Raw genomic sequence first — 23,080 nt, forward strand, 5'->3', positions numbered from 1 at the left:
CCAGGACAGAGCAAATTTCGTCCTCTGGACCACTGCACCTGGAACAACAGGCTCTGCTTACATCATTCTAACAAAATAGATACAACAGAAAACCCTCAACAAACTCCTTTAAAAAGAACAACAAACTCTTCCCTCCCAACCAGACTATATATACAGCCATATCTTTATCCTACATCAAAGGTATAATGGATAAACTGGAATTCCATTCCTACAGAAACAACACAAAATCCAAATTGTATATTGACCTCTAAACAAAGTTTCCACCATCCAGAGACAAATCAAGGATCTTCAGGATCCTCTCACCTTCTCGGGTGTCTACAGCATCTCCTGCCAGTGTGAAACCTAGTATTTTAGACAGATAGGAGAGACTATCTTGATCAGAAAAAAAAAAAGCATAAAAATGCATCCAGTAGAGACAACCAAAAAAACAGAAGAGCATAACACGCCTTAGAGAAAGACTACTTTATCAGATGGAAGAAAGCCAGACTACTTCACAAATTCCAGTTTATATTGGAGAGGCTGTTCTTGAAGCTGCACAAGTTCTACAGAACCTGGTTAGCTACAACAGAACAGATGATGTGATCCTGCATAGATTTTGGCACACTGCCCTATCTAGCTGTAAGTATCAGTAACAAAAATTGCTATGACGATCCTCCATGCATGTGACTATCCTTGTTTATATGGTCATTTCATTCTCTTCACTGACTGTATTGTTAAAGTGCCTCTGATAATGCTAGCAAAATGTTGGCTTGTAAATAATTAATATTAGTCAGTAAATTATTTATGTGCATTCCTGTTTCTACAGTTTTTTTGTTCAAGAAACTTCAACATGAATCAAATTTCTGTAACTGTTGCTAAGAAAATCTGAACATGGAAATCACAGAATATAAAAGTGGGCATAAAATACATTGAAGGAAACTGAGCAGTTTACTCCATGATTTAGTAGTACATCCCGAAACATCACACAATTATTATTATTATCACTCTATTGCATTATATTGTATATGAATTGATCAGATCAACATACGGGCTTCCATCCATATGTATACATCATCAGCAATTAACGTCAAAATTGCCGATCACTACTTTGTTTCATTACATTACCTCTCCCCCTCCCACCAGCACCAAAGTCGACAAAACTTGATCATGTTAAAGAGCATTGTCGACAACCTTGTAAAAAATACAGACTGGAATTGCCTACTTAAAATAAATGATCCTGATATGAGAACTTCCAACGGAAATATAATATTCACAGAAATATAATTGTAGTTGGTGGATTGAGTAGTGGAGATGGAGAGTTGTAGTAGAGTGGGTGCCCTCCCCCGATGAGTCCCTAGGCTCTCTGGAGGTGTCATGTAATTTTTAAAAAATTTTTTTTAAATTTTTAATACTTTAATATTTCTCAGATAAATTACATACATACAATAATATTATATATATATATACATATATAATATTTATAATACATTACATGAACACAATTTTGCATATCAGATAACTGCATGTAAATAATTGTTTTAAATCATAATGATGATAATAATAATAATAATTTATTTTATTTTATTTATTTATTTATTATTTTTTTTTTAATTTCTCAGATAAATTACATACATTATATGAACACAATTATGCATAACAAATACTTTCTCGTACATAAAAGTTTTTTTTAAAATAATAATAATAATTTTACAATGCATATTATTATAATATTCATAATGATGATTATTACAGATGTTTCTTTGCAATTTTACATTCTATATATATACAATATCAATGGATATAATCACTCTATATTGCATACTTTTGTTACAGTTATTACATACATTTGATTACATATGATACATTACGTACATTTGTTTACATATGATACTTACATTACATACGTTTGTTTACATATAATAAATACATTATATATGTTGGTTTACATGTGATACGTATATATGCATTTGGTTACTTGTGATACATCTTGGATGAGAACTAATTTCTCTGCTTCCATCCTCGAAGCTTATATGTAAGCTTATCTGAGGATGACACCAGTTGGATTATTATTTATTGGTTTTTTTGCTGTGTTGGGAAGCTACGATATCTATGATTGAGAAATTTGGGTGCGGGCGCACACACACACACACAAATAATAATATACAAAAAAGCAACAAAGCCTACACAAACGAGGTGACAAACAGACAATAATCCATGGATAAATGGTGACATTCTAAATAGCATTACTGTAAAGGAAAATCTATGGATAAGACTAAAAAAAGTCACCCAGTAACACTCGACTACAAAGATTATATAAAAACACAAGAAATCAACTAACAACAAAAATTCTTAGGGCAAAAAGACACCACTACTTCCAAAAATTTACAGAATATAATCACAATACGAAGCAAACATGGGCTATACTTAACAAATTACCGACTCGAAAAAAGAAAACTTCAGCACAAGATTTTATTGCAAAAAAGCTTCAGTCAGAAACCAAGAGGAACTAGCAGACTCATTCAACCATGCATTCACAAACAATATCACCCGACTCAAAAAAGATAATCTAACAACGATAAACAAAAAAATTACTGACACAAAGTGAACAGCAAACTATATTTCCCACCTGTAATAAAACAGGAACTGAAGGAAGCATTCTTGCAACTAAAACCAAAGACGATTCCAGGAATAGACAAAATAAGACTCATAGACCTTTTAACAAATAAATCCAATACTTTTGAGACTCATGAACATAATATTCGTCACTGGCATTATTCCACAACAACTAAAAACCGTGATAATTACGGCAATTTACAAACATGGTAAAAGAAATGGTACACAGAACTACAGACCAATAGCTAACCTACCTGTCATTTCAAAAATTCTAGAAAAAATAACACACACCAGATTACAGAACTATTTACATAAGTAGAGCATTATCTCACAAAACCAATATGGCTTTCAGAAAACAAAAAGCACCATCACTTTATTAGAAGACATTGCCAACGCCGTAAACAAAGCCCTTGATAAAAACAAGTACACTGTCCTTATACTGCTTGACTTAACCAAAGCTTTTGATACACTAAAACACGATATACTACTGAATAAACCATATTCAATCGGGATATGCAGTGTTCCTGCATGCTATCTCTCAAACAGAACACAAGTAACAAAAATAGGCACATGTTATTACAGCGGGTATACAATTAAAACACGGTGTCCCACAAGGTGCCATATTATCACCTACTCTATTCAACATATACATTAATGTCGTTCATAGCCTGGCCACACGAAGTCAAATATTTCAGTATGCAGATGACACTGGATTACTAGCAGTTCACGCAGACATCAACACGGCTCTCTCTCTCGCCAAAGCACAACAAGACCTAAATGAAATCTCAACATACTTCTACCGAAACTCAGTTGTAATCAAGGCACCAAGACACAGATGTTAATAATACATAATCCGAGAATAATGCACCCAGCACCACTATCTCTACACTGTCACACATACCACTGCATTAACAAAAATACCTGCCAATGTCCCAAAATCAAACCCATAACACGTGCAAAATACCTTGGCCTTTACATAGATTGCCCTTAAATGGACAAAATATATAGATTACCTACATACTAAACTCTGCATCATCACAGCAAAACTCTTCCAAGTAAAAGACATGATTCCATCTAACATAAAAAAAAATCCTATATGAGGGTATCTCTGAATCTCTACTCAGGTATGGTATGACGGTCTACACAAACATATGAAACAGCCACCTAAGAAAATTAGAAATATTACATAGGAAAATTGTGCCAACAGTGATTTGGAGGCCTTATACACAACAGTCAATATCAGAACCAAAATGGAATAAAGTCCTAAATAGTGTATTAGACCTTTTTGGATGCTACACTTCAGTCTTACCACCATATATGGCCTGTATGTGCACATATTGTTTGTACATTGTTTCCCAATGTCAATTTGATTTGTCAAAATATCAGAAGTATTAATTAAATTATTGTAATTAATGCATATAGTCTATGTTGTAATCCTTATTAAAAATACCAGTATGAATAGCTACATATAAGTCTGACCATGACACCTGTTCCAGGTATCTCATTTGTAAGAGAATTTTCTGAAGTGATTAAAATTTTCCAGCAAGAAAAAAGGCTTCCCTCTACTAGGATCTGACTACTGGAGCTGACTACTCAATGATATTCTACCAGACAAGTGAATAGGTAAGAAGAAGGACCTGTTGTGGTCTATAAAGTCTCCCAACCTTACCCTATATCTTTTCCTACAGGATATATGAAAGACAGTGTTTACATATCACCACTGCTGCAAACCCTGCCAGGCTACACAGGTCAGATTTGCAGTGTCACAACATAATTGCACCAGATGTAAAGAAGATTTTTTACTGAATTAATTATCACTTTGATCCCTGCCATGTAACAATACTTCCCTTATTAAATGCTTGAATGTTTCAGCTTCTGCTTCATGCAGTTGTCCAAATATAGTAAACACCTGTTCTTACGACCCAACTGGTTCCTGGAAAGCCACCATAAATCAAACCCTAATTTACCATAGGCTCAGTGTCATGAATTGAAAACATAGCTAAAATACAACTAAAACAGACAGCACTTAAATAATGAAATGATAAAGAAATATATTTATTTAATTATACAAAAGTAAAAATGTTACAGGTTTTACTCTTTTAGAACTTAAAAAAAAAATTAAAAAAAAAAAAATATATATATATAAATTGCCATGTGGTTTCTTCTGAATTGTGTAAATTTCCCCGACAAGACAAGACATTCTAGACCAGCGCTTCCCAAACTGTGGGCTGCGGCCCCCTTGGGGGCCGTAGGTTTTGTTAAGGGGGGCCGTGAAATAATGAAAACAAATTTAAAATGTTTTAAGATTAAGTAGATTTTTTTTACTTTAAAAGAAACGTATTTAACTTTTATTATTTATTTATTTTTTTTTTGTTATTTTTTATATTTTAATGGAAAAATTCACACATTGGTGTTAGTTCACAAACTTTGCTTCCTGCGTATTTCGGTGCTTAATGAATATTAGTAAGGAGCCTGTGTAGATCAGTGGATGTGGCGTTTGCACACCACGGCGCTTGGCCGCATGAAGGAAGACTTGGTTTTGAGTCTAGTCGGCGACTAGAGGAAATTTTTCTAAGCCTTTTTTCGACCGGTTCCCGAGTTAGTCGATCTCTGGCACGGGCAAGCAGGTTTTTCCTCCCGGAAACTCGGGTTTTTCGTCCTGTAAACTCAAGAAAATCGACCGTAGAACCCACATTATTTCAGACATTAAATATATTGTGTTAGGGACCACGAGATGGCGGCACATTTGAGCCGTCTCTCTCTTCACTGCGCACCGCTTAATTAGAGATAGCCTTGGGCCATCTATCTCTGATTGGTACCAGTGGAGATTGAACTGCCCACTCAGTCTCCAAAAGTTAGATAGGGCTCAATGGCCTCGCCTACTCCCGTACACGGGAATAAAAAGGCGTTAGCTGATTTTTTTTTTTTTTTATGAATATTAGTAAATATTGCTTATTCATATGTTTCATTTCAAAGCAGTGGTTAATTGTATTTATTTCGAATGCTCTCCAGGGAAGCTCCAAATCTTCCTGTCCCTTTCATCACGCGTTCGTAATTAGGGACTGTTGATATTGACTTTATATACATATCAAAACTCATTTTATATTATCACTGTCATCCGAGCTAGTTTTCTGTTACCAATAAAAGTTTCGCATATACTTCACACATGAAAAAAAGCTTAAACAAGTTCATGTGGGGAGATAGTAACTCGCAGTGGTAAACAACAGCCCTCCCTAACAGCCACTATACTGCAGAGGCAATAAAAACAAGTACTTTTATTATGCCAGTGAATAAGGCATGAGGAGTCTGTGTAATATATTTCTCAACAAATAGTGCAATTAGAGACAACTGGGATAAAAACACACTAATTAATGAATCACATGTCCCCTCATACAGAAACTATGCTGTATAGACTGAAACAAAACCATATGTTGCATGGGCAAACACAGTATCTAACTAAAAACTATTGTTATTAATTAGATGTGTGTGAGTTCGATTTCCCAAGGCAGTAATGAAATTCAACCGAACGTGTTAAAATTCGTAAAAGTGTTAAAACTAAGTAATACATATATATAATGAATGTTATAGCAGTTTCACATATGGAATTCGATTGAAGAGAGTTAGCATTTCAACTCAATTGTCAGCTATGCTTTTATCTTTTGGTTGCGCGATCTTTTGTTAATACCGCACCAATCATATGCACATGTTAATAACCTGCCTTTGCTGTCTGTTTCGTGCTAGTTACCTTAAAGGGAGAAAAGTCACAAAAGAGAAAAATGTTCCTGGTCCGATGATTCCCTTATTCAGGTAATATTCACTAATTTCATGTTATCAGTCTGTGGTGTGTGCCAGTATCGGTGATATTATTTGATCTATTTTACGTTAAAAAATTTAACCCTGAGATGGATAAGTGGCTGATAAAAAATAAAAAAAAAAATTCCCACGAACAATCAGAAACAGACTCAAAAAAAAAAAATAAATAAAAAAGGACAGTATTTCATATTTTACCAGAACAGCCCACATCGTCTTCAGAACCAAACGGTAAGAGGCAAAAAATATAATATATGCATTTGATTTTTGCAATATTCACTATGTATGTTTTGTATTGAATATAAATACAATAAATATTATAATAATATTTATTGTATTTATATTCAATTTATAATCTCTATTACGAATTTTTTTCGAGGGGGGGGCCGTGAAATATTTAATTTTTGCAAAGGGGGCCCTGACATCTTGAAGTTTGCGAAGCACTGTTCTAGACTACTGAGGTTCAAAATCTGAATCATCATTTTTTGCCTCTGCACTTGTGAAGTTAATTGTGCACAATGACTCAGCAATTTCTTTTTTTAACACAAAGATGTATATATTTTTGATGTAAAACTTAGTTATTAGATCAAAAATAAACCACATTGACACAGTTATTAGAAATCATTCATACTAGCCAAAAATTTTTTCGTAGTTATATACTATGATCTCATTCAGTTGGCAAACTACCTCAGAAGGATACACATCCCATTTGCCTCCCTTCTGTGGCCTGGCATTTCATACAGTTAATACAGAATTCATACTGATTATAAACATGGGGAATCCTAAAGCATAGATTTACTCTATAACAAAATGAAACTGGAAAGTGAATTATTACTCTCTGTATATCGTTACAGTTATCAATTGACCACAACTATATAAGTTGAATTTTTATATTATACATTAGAAAGCTACTGAAAGAAAATAAACTCATGATCATTTAAAACTTACTGTATGAGCATATCTGGAATGAAATTCTGTGGCATCTTTTAAAAAAGTGAGCCCAGGATGTGTGTTTATGATATCCTATAAAAAACATAAATATAAGTAAAATAAATAAATAAATTTGGGCATCAGAATAAAATTAAGTTAAATTTTCTTCAATAATATACCAAATCTGTGATCTGATATCCTTGATAAAACAACGTCTTTTTTTTTCATAAATTTCATTTACACAAGAGAAAGTTAAATGCAAAAAATAAAATAATAAAAAATAAATAAATAAATAAAAAATAATAATAAAAATATATATAATGACAGATTGTATACCTCAAGTGAAGAAGATAAAGCAATTCAGAGACAAATGGATGACAAGGAAATAAAAGAGGAATTGCAGATGAAAAAGAGATTATGGAAGATATATAAAGAGAGAGGTGGAGAACAGTTGCATAAGGAATATATGGCTCAGGCCAGGGAAGTGACTAGTATTGTAAGGAGAGAAAATTAGAATATACGAGGCACTGCAATCCAAGGGGTTTCTTCACTGTGTAGCGAGTAGCAGGAAAATGACAGTGAATAGATTACTTTCCTGGATGGACATGGGAATCAGGTGACCAATGCAGATGACATGGTTGAGCTATTTAATGATACACATTAAATTTTATTAGAGTGTTCCATCATAGTACAGTATGCTTTTCCTAGAAGGATAATGAATGGTGAAGTGTTAGAACTGAATGAAGAGAAATGTATTCCGAATACTGAGTATGCTAAATGTCAGTAAGGTGTGTGGAGGGGATAGATGGAATTTCATGATGTGTTTTAATGGAATGTGTTGTGGAAGTGACCATGCTATTAACTTGGCTGTTTAATGGAAGTCTTGCTATGGGACAGTTTAATGGAGACATCAAACTATAGGCCTGTTTGTATTTCTTCTGTAGCTGTCAAGATTTTGGAGAAATTGGTAAGAACTTGTATATAGAATTGGGCAGAAGCAGGCAATATTACTTATGCAAGCCAACATGGATTTGTTACAGGATGCTCTTGTTGCAATTTGATTACCTTTTACAATAGAGTAACAAGAGCAGTAAATAAGGGTAAGGAATATGCTGCCATTTTTTTGGATTTGTCAAAATCATCTGACAGGCTACCATATGACAAGATGTTTTTTAAGTTGTAACATATGGATTTGTATATCAGATTAGTGGATTAGATTGGTGACTAGCTTTTTGACAGATATTAGAGAGAGGTGTATATAGAGGAGCAGTTATCATGAAGTAGGAAGGTTACAAGTAGATATCTACAGGGTTTGGTACTGGGATCATTACTGTTCAACTTAATGTCAATGATATTGTTAAAGGACTACAGAGAGAGATGTGCAGTTGTTTGCAGTTGATATGAAGCTTGGGAGGATTATTAGTAATAGTGTTGACGTTTTGGCTCTTTGAGAGGATTTGAATAAGCTGGAAAAGTGAGAAAATGAATGGGGATGTCACTTTACTGCAACTAAATGTAAGGTTTTAAAATTTAGGATCTGCAGATGGGATACTTCAAACTTACTTGGTGGAGTTGCGATGATTCAAGATAGAAATTTGAAGTTCAGAGGACATATGGCAAAGCTTGTGAGGACATCTCAGAGAATTACTGCAATAATGAGAAGCGAATTGACCACAAAAGATAAAAGTGTGGTGGTCCTTGTATAAAGCTTTGATCACACCACACATGGATTTCTATGCTCAGATCTGGTCAATGGAATTTGATGGGGATGAAGTAACTTTGGAGAGAGCACAGAGGCAGATAACAAGAAATTATATCAGGACTGTACACAATGTTGATTATAAGGATAGAATGAGGGCATGCAGACTACAGAATTTAATAGATAGAAGACAAAGGGAAAATATATGATGGAGAGATTTAAGATGTTAGAGAGTTATTACTGGATCAATACTGAGGGGATTTTTCATATGGTAGATTGAGAGGAAGGGACAAGGGGCTATCCCTGGAAGTTACAAAAGGAAGTAGGGAGTAAAAGAGTAAGAAGTAAATTTTGTTTTTGAATGGAGAGTGGTGGTGGTGGTGAAAGTGCAGATGGCAGATGAGTTTAAGGAGGTATGATAGACTTTGTACTGATGTGTGTTGATCTCCCATGATGAGTCTTGGGACTCCATGGAGATCAAGAAGATAATAATAATAGCAATACATATTAAGAGCTACAATGATAACACACTGGCAGAGATCAGAATCAGTATTTTATTCCTACAATTCCATTTTTTTTTAAAATATATATTTCATTCTGTATGCTATCCACTGTTTATAGTAGACGGAAGTTGCAAAGAAAGAAGTTTGATAATAAAGTAAATTTTTAAAGTAGTTAAAGCAAAGAGATACCCACAACAAACTGATTTGGTGTCCCTTTGTTGTTGCAGGTTCAGTAACACTATTAGATGAAAATAGCAATACTAATTCAAATTTAGTGGTACATTTTGAATTAATGGTTATTAATTTTTAGTATGTCTCAGTCAAATAAGAAAAAATGCCGAAAATAATTCTTCATGGAGTTTTGTAAGCTGGCTGAGTTCTTAAATCACCCATAATTAGAATACTGAAAGTCCTGAATGATCCAAGCTTAATTCATTTCCTACAGTGTGCATCCTAAAATCAGTTTCACTGTTGAAATGGAAGGCAACTTACACATATGGTATACAGAAAGAAAATGAACATGCTGAGTTGCATTGCCACCTTGCACAGAAACCAGGTATCAACCACCAGAGTGACAACAGCATATGCTATATCCATGTAATAATGAGATGAAAATCAGATGCTTTAATACATAAAGAGCATCCTAATTAAAATGTTATAATAAAAAATCTGTCATTAACATCTTGCAACACACACACACACACACACACACACACACACACACACACACACACACACACACACACACACACACACACACACACACACACACACACACACACACAGAGTGAAACTGAATAGCACAGAGAATATTGCATCTAGAGAGGTGATCATTTTATCTTGGATAAAAAATGTGACCAATTACATAATGCAGGTCTTGAAACAAGATAAAGTTGCCTTCACTTCTCAAGTTTTAGCAAATAAATGCCTCTCACATCTGGGGTAATAAACATCCCAAAAACTTTCCTCAGAATGCTAGAGAGAAGAGAGAGCTATTTGCTTATTGGGTGATCCTTTTCTCAATGACTTCCTGCAATCAGTTTCCCACAGATACTACATTTTGGCATTGTCTTTTCTATAGGTATTACCATGGATGCTACTTTACTGAACTGGCCATCACTGTTCCTCCACTTCAGTCTAATCACATAAACGAATATGGGCACCTACTAGTTGACATCTCTATACTGTTTAGCTCAATCACTAAAATAACTTCTCATCCTCTTCCTTCCATATAATCTATGCTCTTTGGAACAGTTTTCCCCACACTTTTTTCAAATGCATTCAACTTCCAATTCTTTAAGAAACACATTAGCAGATTCCTTTCTTCTCTCTGATCACTTGCCTACACATTGCACTGTTATTTTATAGGTCTTGAGACCTCATGTGTGTATAGAGTCTGATACATATATAAAAGTTACACCTGAAAGTTCAAGGAAGCATTGGAAATGATTTCTTCACTCACACAGGGAATAAGAATGAAGGTTATAATGAATTACTAGTGATCTGCTCTTACAAAACTTTTTTTTGAATTTTCCAAAACAGTCTAACTCTTAGTAGACTAGGAATATGAAAGGAAACATTAGTAAGGTCAACAATCTTGCTCATATCTGGCAGCGTATATATGAAGTCATAATGCGTGTTTTAGTTGAGGCTATCTATAATGTTGACAGGCTTTTCACTTGGTTGTATTATAAATTAAAGATGCCAAGAAATTATACTCTTGGTTTAATCTTTTCTCCAAGTGTAAGCAAATAATACTTGTACATGAATTATCTTCACAACTGGACTACTTGTATATAGAAGCTAATAACTTCACATCACTTGCCTTAGTAGCACATAATGCAAAGCACATATCCTTTCAAATGTGTATAATGCTGGTTTCGATCTTCATTGAGGTCTCAGACTCTATATATAAGTATCCCAGTTGTGAAGCTATTCCACGTACAAACACTGTTGGAATCTTTTCAATGATGTGATGAATAATATCTTTAACATCCTGGAAATGATGTGATGAATGATATCTTTAACATCCTGGAAATCCTAATAATATAGCAAGTATCTTATGTATAAACAATTATCATTAAAATCAACTACTTCTGCAAATTTTGGCATTGCACAGTGTAACTGTATAGTACTATATACATTAAACAACAGTATAATATTCTGTATTCCAAACTCTGTACCTCTCCTAATTCACCTTTCCAGATTTGTACGTTATCTAGAAAATCCAGGAAATTTATTATTCTTTGAAACTCCTACTGTTTCTTAGCAGTTTTAGGATATATTATTTGGGATAGCAGCTATTTATGGAATTTTTATGTGACAGTCCCCTTGCTCAAGTCTTTAATCTCTTCAAAATTGGCCATTTCTGAATGAACAGCAATTTATATTTGAATGTTTTTCGAGGTAAATGACTGTTATTCACTCAATCACTCACTCTTTCTCTCTCTCTCACACACACACACTTTGGTTTATTCATATATTCTACTTTTTTTTTTCTTTGACATTCCTTACTATCTTTAACTGTTTATATATATATATAAATAATATTCATCCAAGCTTGATTTGCTTCCTCAGTCTTAAGTAAAAGGCTGGTTATATTCCACTAATTCAAGTCCTACCCAAGGGCCTATGAGTGTGAAAATACCTTCTGAATATGAATGCTGTGCTGAACAAAGCGACCTTTTGCAGCTGCCCAATTTTTAATCCATCTAACTCTAGTGCATCTAGATGTTTTTTTTTTTTCAATATTTTAGGGATGGTGCCTGAAGCACCTATTATTATGGGAACAATTTTTGTTTTCTTCTGCCAGATTTGTTCACCTTCGACTCGCAACTCACGATACTTTGTAATTTTTCAGCTTCTTTGTCGTCAATCCGACTATATATTGGTACTGATATTTCGGTAAACTGAACACCCTTGTTTCCACTTTTTTCAACCACTGTTATATCGGGTGTATTATATTCCAAACTTTTGTCAGTCTGGATTTTGAAATTCCAGAGTATTTTAGCTTTTTTCATTCTCAATCACTTTCTGGTGAACTTTATGCTTCCAATAGTCTTTAGATACTTTAAACTCATATTTTTTTACATAAATGCCAGTGAATTATCTTAGCTATGTTATCATGCCTTTTACGGTACTCAATTCGTGCAATTTTGGTGCATCCACTTATAATGTGGTCTACCGTTTCTTCCTTTTCTTTGCAAAATCTACATTTACTGTCTTCTTGAAGTTTTTCCTATTTTTACCTTCATAACATCGGTTTTAATTGCCTGTTCTTGTGCTGTAAAAATTACTGATTCTGTTTCTTTTTTTAGTGCTCCATTTCTCAACCATTGCCAGGTCAAGTTGCTGTCAGCACTGTCCTCTATGCTGTGAAGGTGCATATATATATATATAAAAGGAAATTAAATGACTTTATACCAAGAATGACAAATTTATTGTTAAGATACAACTAGTTTCGTTGAAATACAACTTCTTCAGGTATCATTGGCAAAGAGTAAAATAAAAAATAACAGACACATGAAAAAATACATTAACAGATCTAGTATAAAACAAGTACATTTAAAAGAAATGCGTGCTAGAGTTCCAACTGAAGTTGACTACGCGCGTGAGCTGGTATTAGTGCGCCAGTATTGGACAGTGGCAATGTGCGTCAGAAATATTATAGCTAAGGCTGTTATTAATATGAGACGAATCAAGTGATATTTCTTTAGATTCAATTATTCTTCTTTCCAGTTCATCATAGCACACATGGATATTACAAGTTTTTTGCCAATCAACGATGTGTTGGCAGCCATCATCTGCGTTGACTGAGAAGAGAACGTGGCTAGAGAGAGAGCTGGCTCTGGTTCTGGTGTAAGAAATGTCTACGCATGAAGGAACATCAAAGAGACATTTCTTACAACAGAACCAGAGCCAGCGCTCTCTCTACCCATGTTCTCTTCTCCGTCAATGCAGATGATGGCCGCCAACACATCGTTGATTGACAAAAAACCTGTAATATCCATGTGTGCTATGATGAACTGGAAAGAAGAATAATTGAATCTAAAGAAATATCACTTGATTCATCTCATATTAATAACAGCCTTAGCTATAATATTTCTGATGCGCACATTGCCACTGTCCAATACTGGCGCACTAATACCAGCTCATGCACGTAGTCAACTTCAGTTGGAACTCTAGCATGCATTCCTTTTAAATGTACTTGTTTTATACTAGATCTGTTAATGTATTTTTTCATGTGTCTGTTATTTTTTATTTTACTCTTTGCCAATGATACCTGAAGAAGTTGTATTTCAATGAAACTAGTTGTATCTTAACAATAAATTTGTCATTCTCAGTATAAAGTCATTTATTTTCCTTTTTTATATACAGTTCTACTGAGTAAATAATGAACATTAATATATATATATATATATATATATATATATATATATATATAATCAGTAGTTACATTGACTTGGTGATTGCATATGTTCATCTTTTTTTGACTGACTGAAACCGAGAAATAGATAAGTTAATTTAATAGAGCACACAACACGTTTCGTCAAAAATGAATTCTTCAGGCATGGTAACACTTAAAGCAAACTTGTGAACTGTGGTTAAGTTTGAATTGTCGTTATAGTCCATTCTGTAGCGCTATTGTTGTGCAAATGCAAGCGTATGAGATCACGCATACGCCGGTACCTAATGGCAGAACTATGCAAGTCAGGTAAACTATAACTAGGATTGCTGTTGATATGAAATGGGTCTAGGGCAAATTCTCTGGACTCAACTATGCGCCATTCTACTTCATCGTGACAAATATAAACGTTCAATGTTGCATCCCAATCTACTCTGTGTTGGTGGCCTTCATCGTTTGTGTTCACTGAAAATAAGACATGACTTGAGAGTGTGCTTGCTCTGACTCTATTATATGAAATGTCTCTCTGATGTTCCTCTAGCCATAGGAGGATTGACGTCTCAGTCTGGCCATAGTATGGCCTCCCAAAATTACATATTACCTTATATACACCGGGGAACTGAAGATGGTTATGAGCCTGTTTTGGATAGCCTAGAAGTAACCTTAGTTTTGGAAGAGTTGAAAAACACGTTTTAATATTAAATTTCTTCAAAATTCTTCCTAGTTTCCAGGAAAGCGAGCTGATGAAAGGTAAAGAAACATAACCCTTGGGGTTGTTAGGGATCTCTGTATTGTTTCGAGGGCGCTGGTATAGCTGCCTCTTAATGTTTTTGGAAGAGTATCCATTATTTAAGAAAGTTCTTTCTAGGTATTTTAGTTCATTTTTTAGTTCTTCTTCGTCGGACAATACTGAGCGAGCAAGGTGAGCCAATGTAGAAATGATACCTAACTTTTTGTGAGGGATAATGATGTGAGGATGCATGTAGGTATCTATACGTATGTGTTGATTTTCTGAAGATTGAGATCCTTAAAGAATCAGACATCTTAGAAAGCTTCATGTCTAGAAATGAAAGGGAATCATTTTCTTCAATCTCGACGGTAAATTTTATGTCTTGGTGGAAGTTGTTTAAATGATTTAGGAAGATGTGAAGATTCTCTACACCATGCTCCCAAATAAGGAATATATCATCTACATAGTGGAGCCATGTTCTAGGTTTTAATGTTTCTTTAGAGATGGCTTTTTCCTCGAAGTCCTCGAAGAAAATGTTGACCAGTATTGGTGACAGGGGGCTACCCATAGCTAGTCCTTTGTTTTGTTTGTAAATTTTGTCTTCAAACTTAAAATACCCCGAATTAATGCAGTGTGAGAGGAGAGCAAAAATATTTTTAGAGATCTTGTTTTTTAAAATACTGAGAACATCTTGCATTGGCACATTTGTGAAAAGAGCCACAACATCAAAGCTCACCATAATATCGGAATTCTTCACTTTATATCTTTAATTTTAGAAGCGACGACTGTTGAGTTTTTAATATAAGAGGAAGATTTTCCTACTAGACCTTTAAAGGAGGATACTAGATATTTTGATAAGTTATATGTCGGTGAATCAATATATATATATTGGATTATTGTGTACAAATTTGGTCTTCTGAATTCCAAGGGGATAAAGAAGCTGTGGAAAGGGTGCAAAGAAGAGTTACAAAGACTATATCCAGATTATGGGATTTAGATTATGAGGACAGATTCCAAGTATGTGGATTACAAACTCTGGTTAACATGAGAAAGAGGGGTGATATGATAGAGATCTATAAACTTTTGAATTGGTGTTATAGGATATTATCTGATGAAATCTTTTGTTATATGGAAGGTGGGGAGAGAACACAGGGAAGTTAAGTTTGTTCACAGTCTAGAAAGGGGTAAGAACTAGGTTTCTCTTTCATGGAGCAGTGAGTGAATCTAGTATGAATAGTATGAATGAATTTAATGGAAGGTATGACAGCTGGTTTGGGTGATTTATAGCCTCCCTCGATGAGTCCTTGACTCCCTGGAGGTCTCAGATAATAATAATAATAATAATAAATCTATCCTATATATATAAAATGATAAGCCTTTTTATGTCATGTTTTTTGAAACGTTTTGAAACTCAGAGGCTACCCTGAGTGTCGAGTCATCAGAATTCAAGGAGAACCCGCCCACCAGTCTGGAACTCGCAGGTCAGGCAGGTCAGCATCCATTCGGTTAGAAGAACACAGAGCTTACATCGACAATCACGATTATGGTCAATCTGGCCTTGCAGACCATGTTTTGGATACTACCCACAGGATCTCCTGAAAAAAATGACCATGCTCCACCATAGTAAAATCAAAAGAGAAAGACTGTTTTTTTGAATCTGCATCAGCACTCAGAAATCAACCATCTAATTTAAACAAATACGGTTGCATTAAACTTTCCAAAATTTGGGAAACATTAATTATTAGAGATCCCTCTTTACATCCTAGGCCACCTGCAAATGCCTATAGAGGGTGCACCACCTAGATAGGACTTTAGTTTCACTCACTACTGTATTGTTACAAAAAGTTTTTTGTAATCCCTGAAGATGTCTCTGTGACAGAGACTAAATATTGGAAGTATTAAAATTATTTTTAATCCTTTCTCAGTGCTGATAATTATTCCATCAAACCTCCAACATGAATTTAAAAATATTATTTCTGTTTTTCAGTACCTTTATCTTTTTACCACACGATGTCTGTTGCTTCTTCTGTATGTTTTAATTCTTCACTAACATTATTAGATGAAACTATGGTTTCTCAACTCAGTTGACAATTCTTTGTTTCTTCTAACTCTAATTTTGGATCTCTTTATTGAGCCATTTCAAAGAAATTTTATTTTAAGGTTTCATATTAGTAATTTATTATTTGAATTTGAGTACTAGCCAAGCACACTGACATGTAAAAACTGTGTTAGATTTCATGTAATGTATCATAACATTCAAAAAGTGAATATCTTTTGTGAATACCAAAATCAAAAGCACACCAACTAATACTTGATGAAATCAAAATTCATAGTCTTCAATGTTTTTCAATAGTATGTGTAATGTCTGAGGATTTGTCTGCTTTGCATGTGTGTTGTGTGTGGGCTGGAGGTGAATCCATATTTCCAAGAGGGAGAATCCCACTGTCACTATATGAGACCAGCTAATTCATTTCAGCTGAAAATGACTAAAAATATGCTTTACATCCTATATGGAATGATTTAAATACAGGAGTTTATGTTCAAATGCAATATCACTACTGACTACACTACGGAGGTGCTTAAATATATAATAATCATAATTTATAACAGCTTGAAGTATATTAGATGTTTGTGCACATTCTTTAGTACTACTGATAAAAAAAGAGACTGAATATAGTAATAGGTGTCTTAGAGAGAGAGCCACTTATTCTTCTATTCTGGTGAAGATACTGTCACCCTATGATGAAAATGTTCTTTTGTAGAGAATTTTGAACCCCCCCCCCCCACATCATATTAATTTGTAGGAATAATAACAAGAAGCAATTTGGGGTATGCATACTGAAAGAATCCCACTGTCACTATATGAGACCAGCTAATTCATTTCAGCTGAAAATGACTAAAAATATGCTTTACATCCTATATGGAATGATTTAAATACAGGACTTTATGTTCAAATGCAATATCACCACTGACTGCACTACAGGGGTGCTTAAATATACAGTAATCATAATTTATAACAGCTTGAAGTATATTAGATGTTTGTGCACATTCTTTGGTACTACTGATAAAAAAAAAAAGAGACTGAATATAGTAATAGGTGTCTTAGAGAGAGAGAGCCACTTATTCTTCTATTCTGGTGAAGATACTGTCACCCAATGAAGAAAATGTACTAGATCAATTTTGTAGAGAATTCTGACCCCCCCCCGCCCCATATTAAATATGCTTTATTGTAGGAATAATAAGAAGTAATCTGGGATATGCCTACTGAAAGAATAAAGGGCAAAAAAAAAAAAAAAACTTTCTTGACCACAATTTTTCAAAATGATTAAGTTTATGTTTTTTCCAATTTAAGTTTTTTACAAGTCTTCATGGAGTTCATTCAGAAGATTCATTGCAGGCAGCTAAATACTCACAGACCACAATGCTTATTGTATTTTACCTTGAAAACATTCAGCATTCACCTTCACAACCCATTCTGGCAATGCATTCCATTCATTTACCACTCAACATGCAAAAAATCTCCTTTTCACTTCCTTAACCACATGACCTTTCTACAGTTTCTAATCATCTTTGTACATTCTCCAATAATCTGTTATCATCTTCATCAATTTCCTGATATGTACCCTCAAGGGGTGTTCCTGCTATTATAACAGTACTACATGATTAAATTTATGTTATTATTAATCTCCTATAAACACATATATCAACAAATAACTGGGAGGAGACCTCTACATTGCCTTTAAGAAATGTGGAGAACTGACTGGGGCCTTTGAACCTAGTGTCCAATCCTCACCTTCGCATGGTATGCCCATTAGTAGGTATCCACTGGGTACTGAATGAATGAGGATGGACTGGCAATTTGGAACTTAGCCAACGAAACTTTACTCTCTACTGGCTTAAACCACAAATACACATGATGGTACTACATGACAAGATTTCATCTATTAACTTGTGCAATAATTTTCCTGTATCTGATAGGTTCATCTTGCCAACTTACATATTTCAATCACATCACCACTTCTCCTTCTGTACTAAGCTTTGCAGACTGCAATCCTTTAATCTGTCACCATATTCAGCATTCCACTGTTTTAAGAGAGTTTTGGTCTTAGTTACCCATTTCTATACATTCTCTAATAAGTTTCAGTAAGGAAATACCATGAGTAGACATATTACTTACTATTATAATAACGGAATTAACTCGCATAAAATATTCTTTATTAGTAGAATTTTCACCTGAGTATCACAGGCATCATCAGTACAAGTACAAAGGCTAATTAAACAATAACTGATATATTCACAAAGCACTCCTTAAGTAGCTAAGGTTAAATTTCCTAAATTTATTTTAAAAAAAACAAAATTTTTTTTAAATAAAATAAATAAAATTTATATATATATATATATGCTTAGGAAAGATTTGCTGATTTATAGAGTACTATCTCCCACAAGGGGGAAAAACAAAGACTATCGGATCTGTTTAGGTTAGGGGAGTGAAGTAACGTTTCACATGTTTCTTTGTAAAGACGTTCCATGAGGAAATAACTTTTGTGAATGATTTTTTTGTCTTGTTCCACTGAACTCTATGTCTAGTGTTGATGGCATGCTCTGCAAGTCCAGGCTGTTCAAGTCTAAGGTACTGAATATATGACTTGTGTTCTTCTAACCGGATCAGAGCAGATCTTCCTGTTTGTACAAAATATGATAATCCACAAGAGAAGGGAATCTGGTAGATAGACACCTGGATAGCTGAGATGCAGGAGCTTGTCCTTTGGAAATGTGAGGAATGTAGAGATTTTTCTGATGGGTCGAAAGGCCACACAAATATTTAGTGGTTTTAACACTTTAGCTATGCATTGCTTCTTCTGTATTTGAAGAGGATGATGAAGCACGACTACTTAAAGCTCTTTTTATGAAGGAATTCTTATAACCATTGGATATGAAGGAGGAATTAAAATATTGTAACTCTTTTTGTAATAGTTCTTCTGAAGAACAAAAGGAATGGGCTGGCTCTATGAATCAGTGTTTTTATAGTACCTGCCTTTTGACTGGGATGGTGATGTGGTTCAGCATGGATGTCTGGCCTGTACGAGTCTCCTTCCTATAGACTGTGAACTGTAGGTTACCATCTGGTTGGCGAAGAATTAAGAGGCTGAGAAAGGCTAACTGCTTATTTACTTCTACTTCTGGGGTAAACTGGATCCTTGGATGAAGTGCATTTATTTTTGAGAGAAACTGTTGTAATTCTTCCGAAGTGCCCTTCCATATGGCAAAAATGTCATCCACATATCTGAACCAAAGGTTAGGTCTGGGTGAAACGTTGTCAAAGACAAGTTGTTCGAAGTGCTCCACGAAGCAGTTGGCAATAGCAGGAGATACTGGATTACCCATTGCTGTTCCTTTGATTTGTTGGTATAACTGGTTTTTGAAGGAAAAATAACTGGACTTTATTACAAATTCAAATAATCTGACTATGTCTGGAGGAAATTCTTAGTGCAGTAATTCAATGCTGTCTGCCAATGGAACATTCGTAAATAGAGAAACAACATCTAGACTAATCATAATCTCTGAATCATCTAGATGAAGATCGGAAATTTCATTTCTGAAATCCAAAGAATTTTTTATATATGTAGCTGTTCTTCAAGTTGAAGAAGTGAGTAAATTTGACAGAAATTTTGAAATTGTGTAAGTGGGACAACCTATACAGTCTACAACAGGTCTTAATGGAATTCCTGGCTAGTGTACTTTTAGAAGACCATATAATCTAGGTGGGCATCCGAAGGAGGCTTTTAGTGTTTTCTTTTTATCTTCATCGCATATCAATATATTATCTATAAGAGCATTAAGTCTTTTTATTTGACTACTGGTAGGATCTGAAGTGAAGGGCCTATAAGTCGAATAGTCGCGGAGTAACAGTGACATTTTTCTCTCGTATTCTCTTCTGTCTTGAATGACTACAGCCTTCCCTTTGTCAGCTTTCATAATTATTAGGTTCTTGTTATTCTTCAACGATTTCAGTGCTTTTTTTTTTTTTCAGCATACGATAGGTTCGGCCGAGGAGGCTTGGCATTAAAAAGAATTTTTGCACATTCAAATCTTGTCCTGTTAGCTGTTTTTTTGGGTAAGGATTGAATACCTCTGTCTATGCTATGGAAAAAATCTATTATGGGTAACTTCTTCGGAGAAACGGCAAAATTATGACCTTTTGACAAAACAAAACGTTCACTGTCTGTTAGCGGGTGGCTCACCAGTGAATCAAACTTGCATTTTAATCTATTACAGGAAGCATTAAAACCTTTTGGTATAATGTCGATGATATGCGTAAAATGGTGTTAAAATTTTCAGCCTCTAATACTGGTTCTATAGCGTTCTTGATATCTACTATTTCTTTATTTCAGAGGGCAAGAGATTTCTTTGCTTCTTGTAGCTGATAATTTAACAGTGAGTTAATTCCATTATTATAATAGTAAGTAACATTCTCTAATGTTTTCTCCACCCATATAATCAGGTGATCAGATCTGCACACAGAAATCCAAATGTAGCCTGATTAGTGTCTTAAACAATGGAACTATCACCTCCTTAATCCTACATGTCAGGGTTTCTCTGGTTTCAAATTTCTGGGTAAACCTTTACAACTTTTAATATGTCCCCTGAATTTCAGTTCCCTGTCCACTGAGATCTCCAGATACCTTACCTTCTCTGACTCCAGGAGCAATTATAATAAACCTCATTCCATCTTTTCTAGCCAAAGTACATGACTTTACATGTAGCAAACAGTGAAGTAACATGTCCATTCTTTAGCCCAAAGTAAACCTACTCAAATCTCGTAACCACACCAGAGCTTCCTGACATTGTACTTCCTAATTAACATCATCAGCAAATAATTTAGTATCCCCTCTTAAAACACTGAATTATATCACTAATATATAAACTAAACAACAATACTCCTAGAACAGAACTATGTGGTACTCGACTTGTAATTTCTCTTCATTCTGGGACACTGTAAACACTTCAAACGCTCTCTTGTTTTCTGCATCTTTCTGTGTTCCAGTGAGAAGGCCGTGAGGGCTGAGGAAGCTTGTTGCCAGTGACCAGCAACCTTCCACGTTGCTGTGGGACCCGATGTGTACAGGACATCCAACTGAACAACAGGAAACCAGCAGACAGGGCCACTGGCAAGTTTGCCGCCAATGTGACGATAGCGAAGAACCCTGCATTTCGAAAAGAATAAATAAAGCAAGACAGCAGAGCAACAAGGAAATCTTGCCACGTCCGAGGAAGGACCAGACTTAAAACAAAGGAACCACTTCACTAAGAAGATTAACCAGTAAGGTATATATCTCTTACCTTATATGTATATCAAGTGCTGTAAAACCAGAGAGAACAAGGAAAAAGTGGAGAACCTTAAGCATAGCCCTGCTTGACCTGACTAGAAGATCCGTTTTTGGACTGAACGTCTTGATAGGACCTTCCTGTTGTAATTTGTAAATTTGTGTTTGAGTGAAACTATAATGGAACAGTTAAGAGATGAATTATTATATGAGATACAATGAATGAAGGCACTGCTCTGTACATTAAGGCTGTGACTTGCATAAGATTTTATAGCAAGGAGTTTCCCTTTTACAAAATCTGTAATTGATAAGATTGAGTGAATCATGTGTAATTTGATTAACCTTGGAGTATTATTTAATCTTCACGCAAACCACGGAAATAACACTGATTAACTAATGCTCCTGGATTATAATTGTATGAGCCTGCATATTAAGAAGTACATAAGAGGGATTGAGTGAGCCTATTGCAGTTTTTGGGCATTTGTGCATGAACCTATTTCCTTTTTTTTATTATTATTAGTACATGATTTCCTGTATATGAATTTTAGTTGTATTAAAATGCATTATTTTAAATCAAAGTTTGTATGTTTCTGTTGTTTGAGACTGACCTACCACTTATAAAAAAATTCGAACTTGTGTAAGTGTGTGTGTGGGGGAGACATTTGACGTAATATAAAGAGGGGAGCCGCGACTGCATATCATGTGTTCCCAATGCTAAATAATATTGTCGAGATAGTTATTAAAGTAAGCTTAAGTATCAGGAACTAGTCATCGGCTAGCGCAGTCAATCTAAAATAAATAAATTTGTCAGAAGCTAACTTCTGGTACAAGTAAGACATACAAAACGTTGTAAAACACACAAAAAGAGTAAAAGTAACAAGATATAACAGACTATTATAAAGTAACAATTAATACCTGCCCTTAAGAATGTAATTCTGTTCGTGTAATCTCCATCATACCAAATGAGATGCTGATTGTTACACAAAAGCTCATTTAGTGTAAATGTATCTAATGCTTGAAGAATGAATCATAGAAGTAACAAAAAATTCATTTTAGGATATATCTAAATGATCAAGAGAGCCTCCT

The 23,080-nt window shown here is 34.6% G+C and overlaps 1 protein-coding gene across 3 annotated transcripts in view; it reads right to left on the reverse strand.

The window, feature by feature from the left end:
- LOC150093384 (serine/threonine-protein phosphatase 2A regulatory subunit B'' subunit beta-like) overlaps window positions 1-23,080 on the reverse strand; it is a 284,810-nt gene that overhangs the window by 68,357 nt on the left and 193,373 nt on the right. For all 3 annotated transcript variants that reach the window (XM_090413283.1, XM_090413284.1, XM_090413282.1), the window contains one exon: window positions 7,351-7,425. In XM_090413283.1, coding sequence (XP_090269409.1) covers window positions 7,351-7,425 — 75 coding nt within the window. The remainder of the gene's footprint in view (window positions 1-7,350; window positions 7,426-23,080) is intronic.

This window comes from Typopeltis vanoorti, chromosome 24, assembly GCF_054136105.1.
Source record: "Typopeltis vanoorti isolate ZY-2024b chromosome 24, IOZ_Tvanoo_1.0, whole genome shotgun sequence".
NCBI lineage: Eukaryota > Metazoa > Arthropoda > Arachnida > Uropygi > Thelyphonidae > Typopeltis > Typopeltis vanoorti.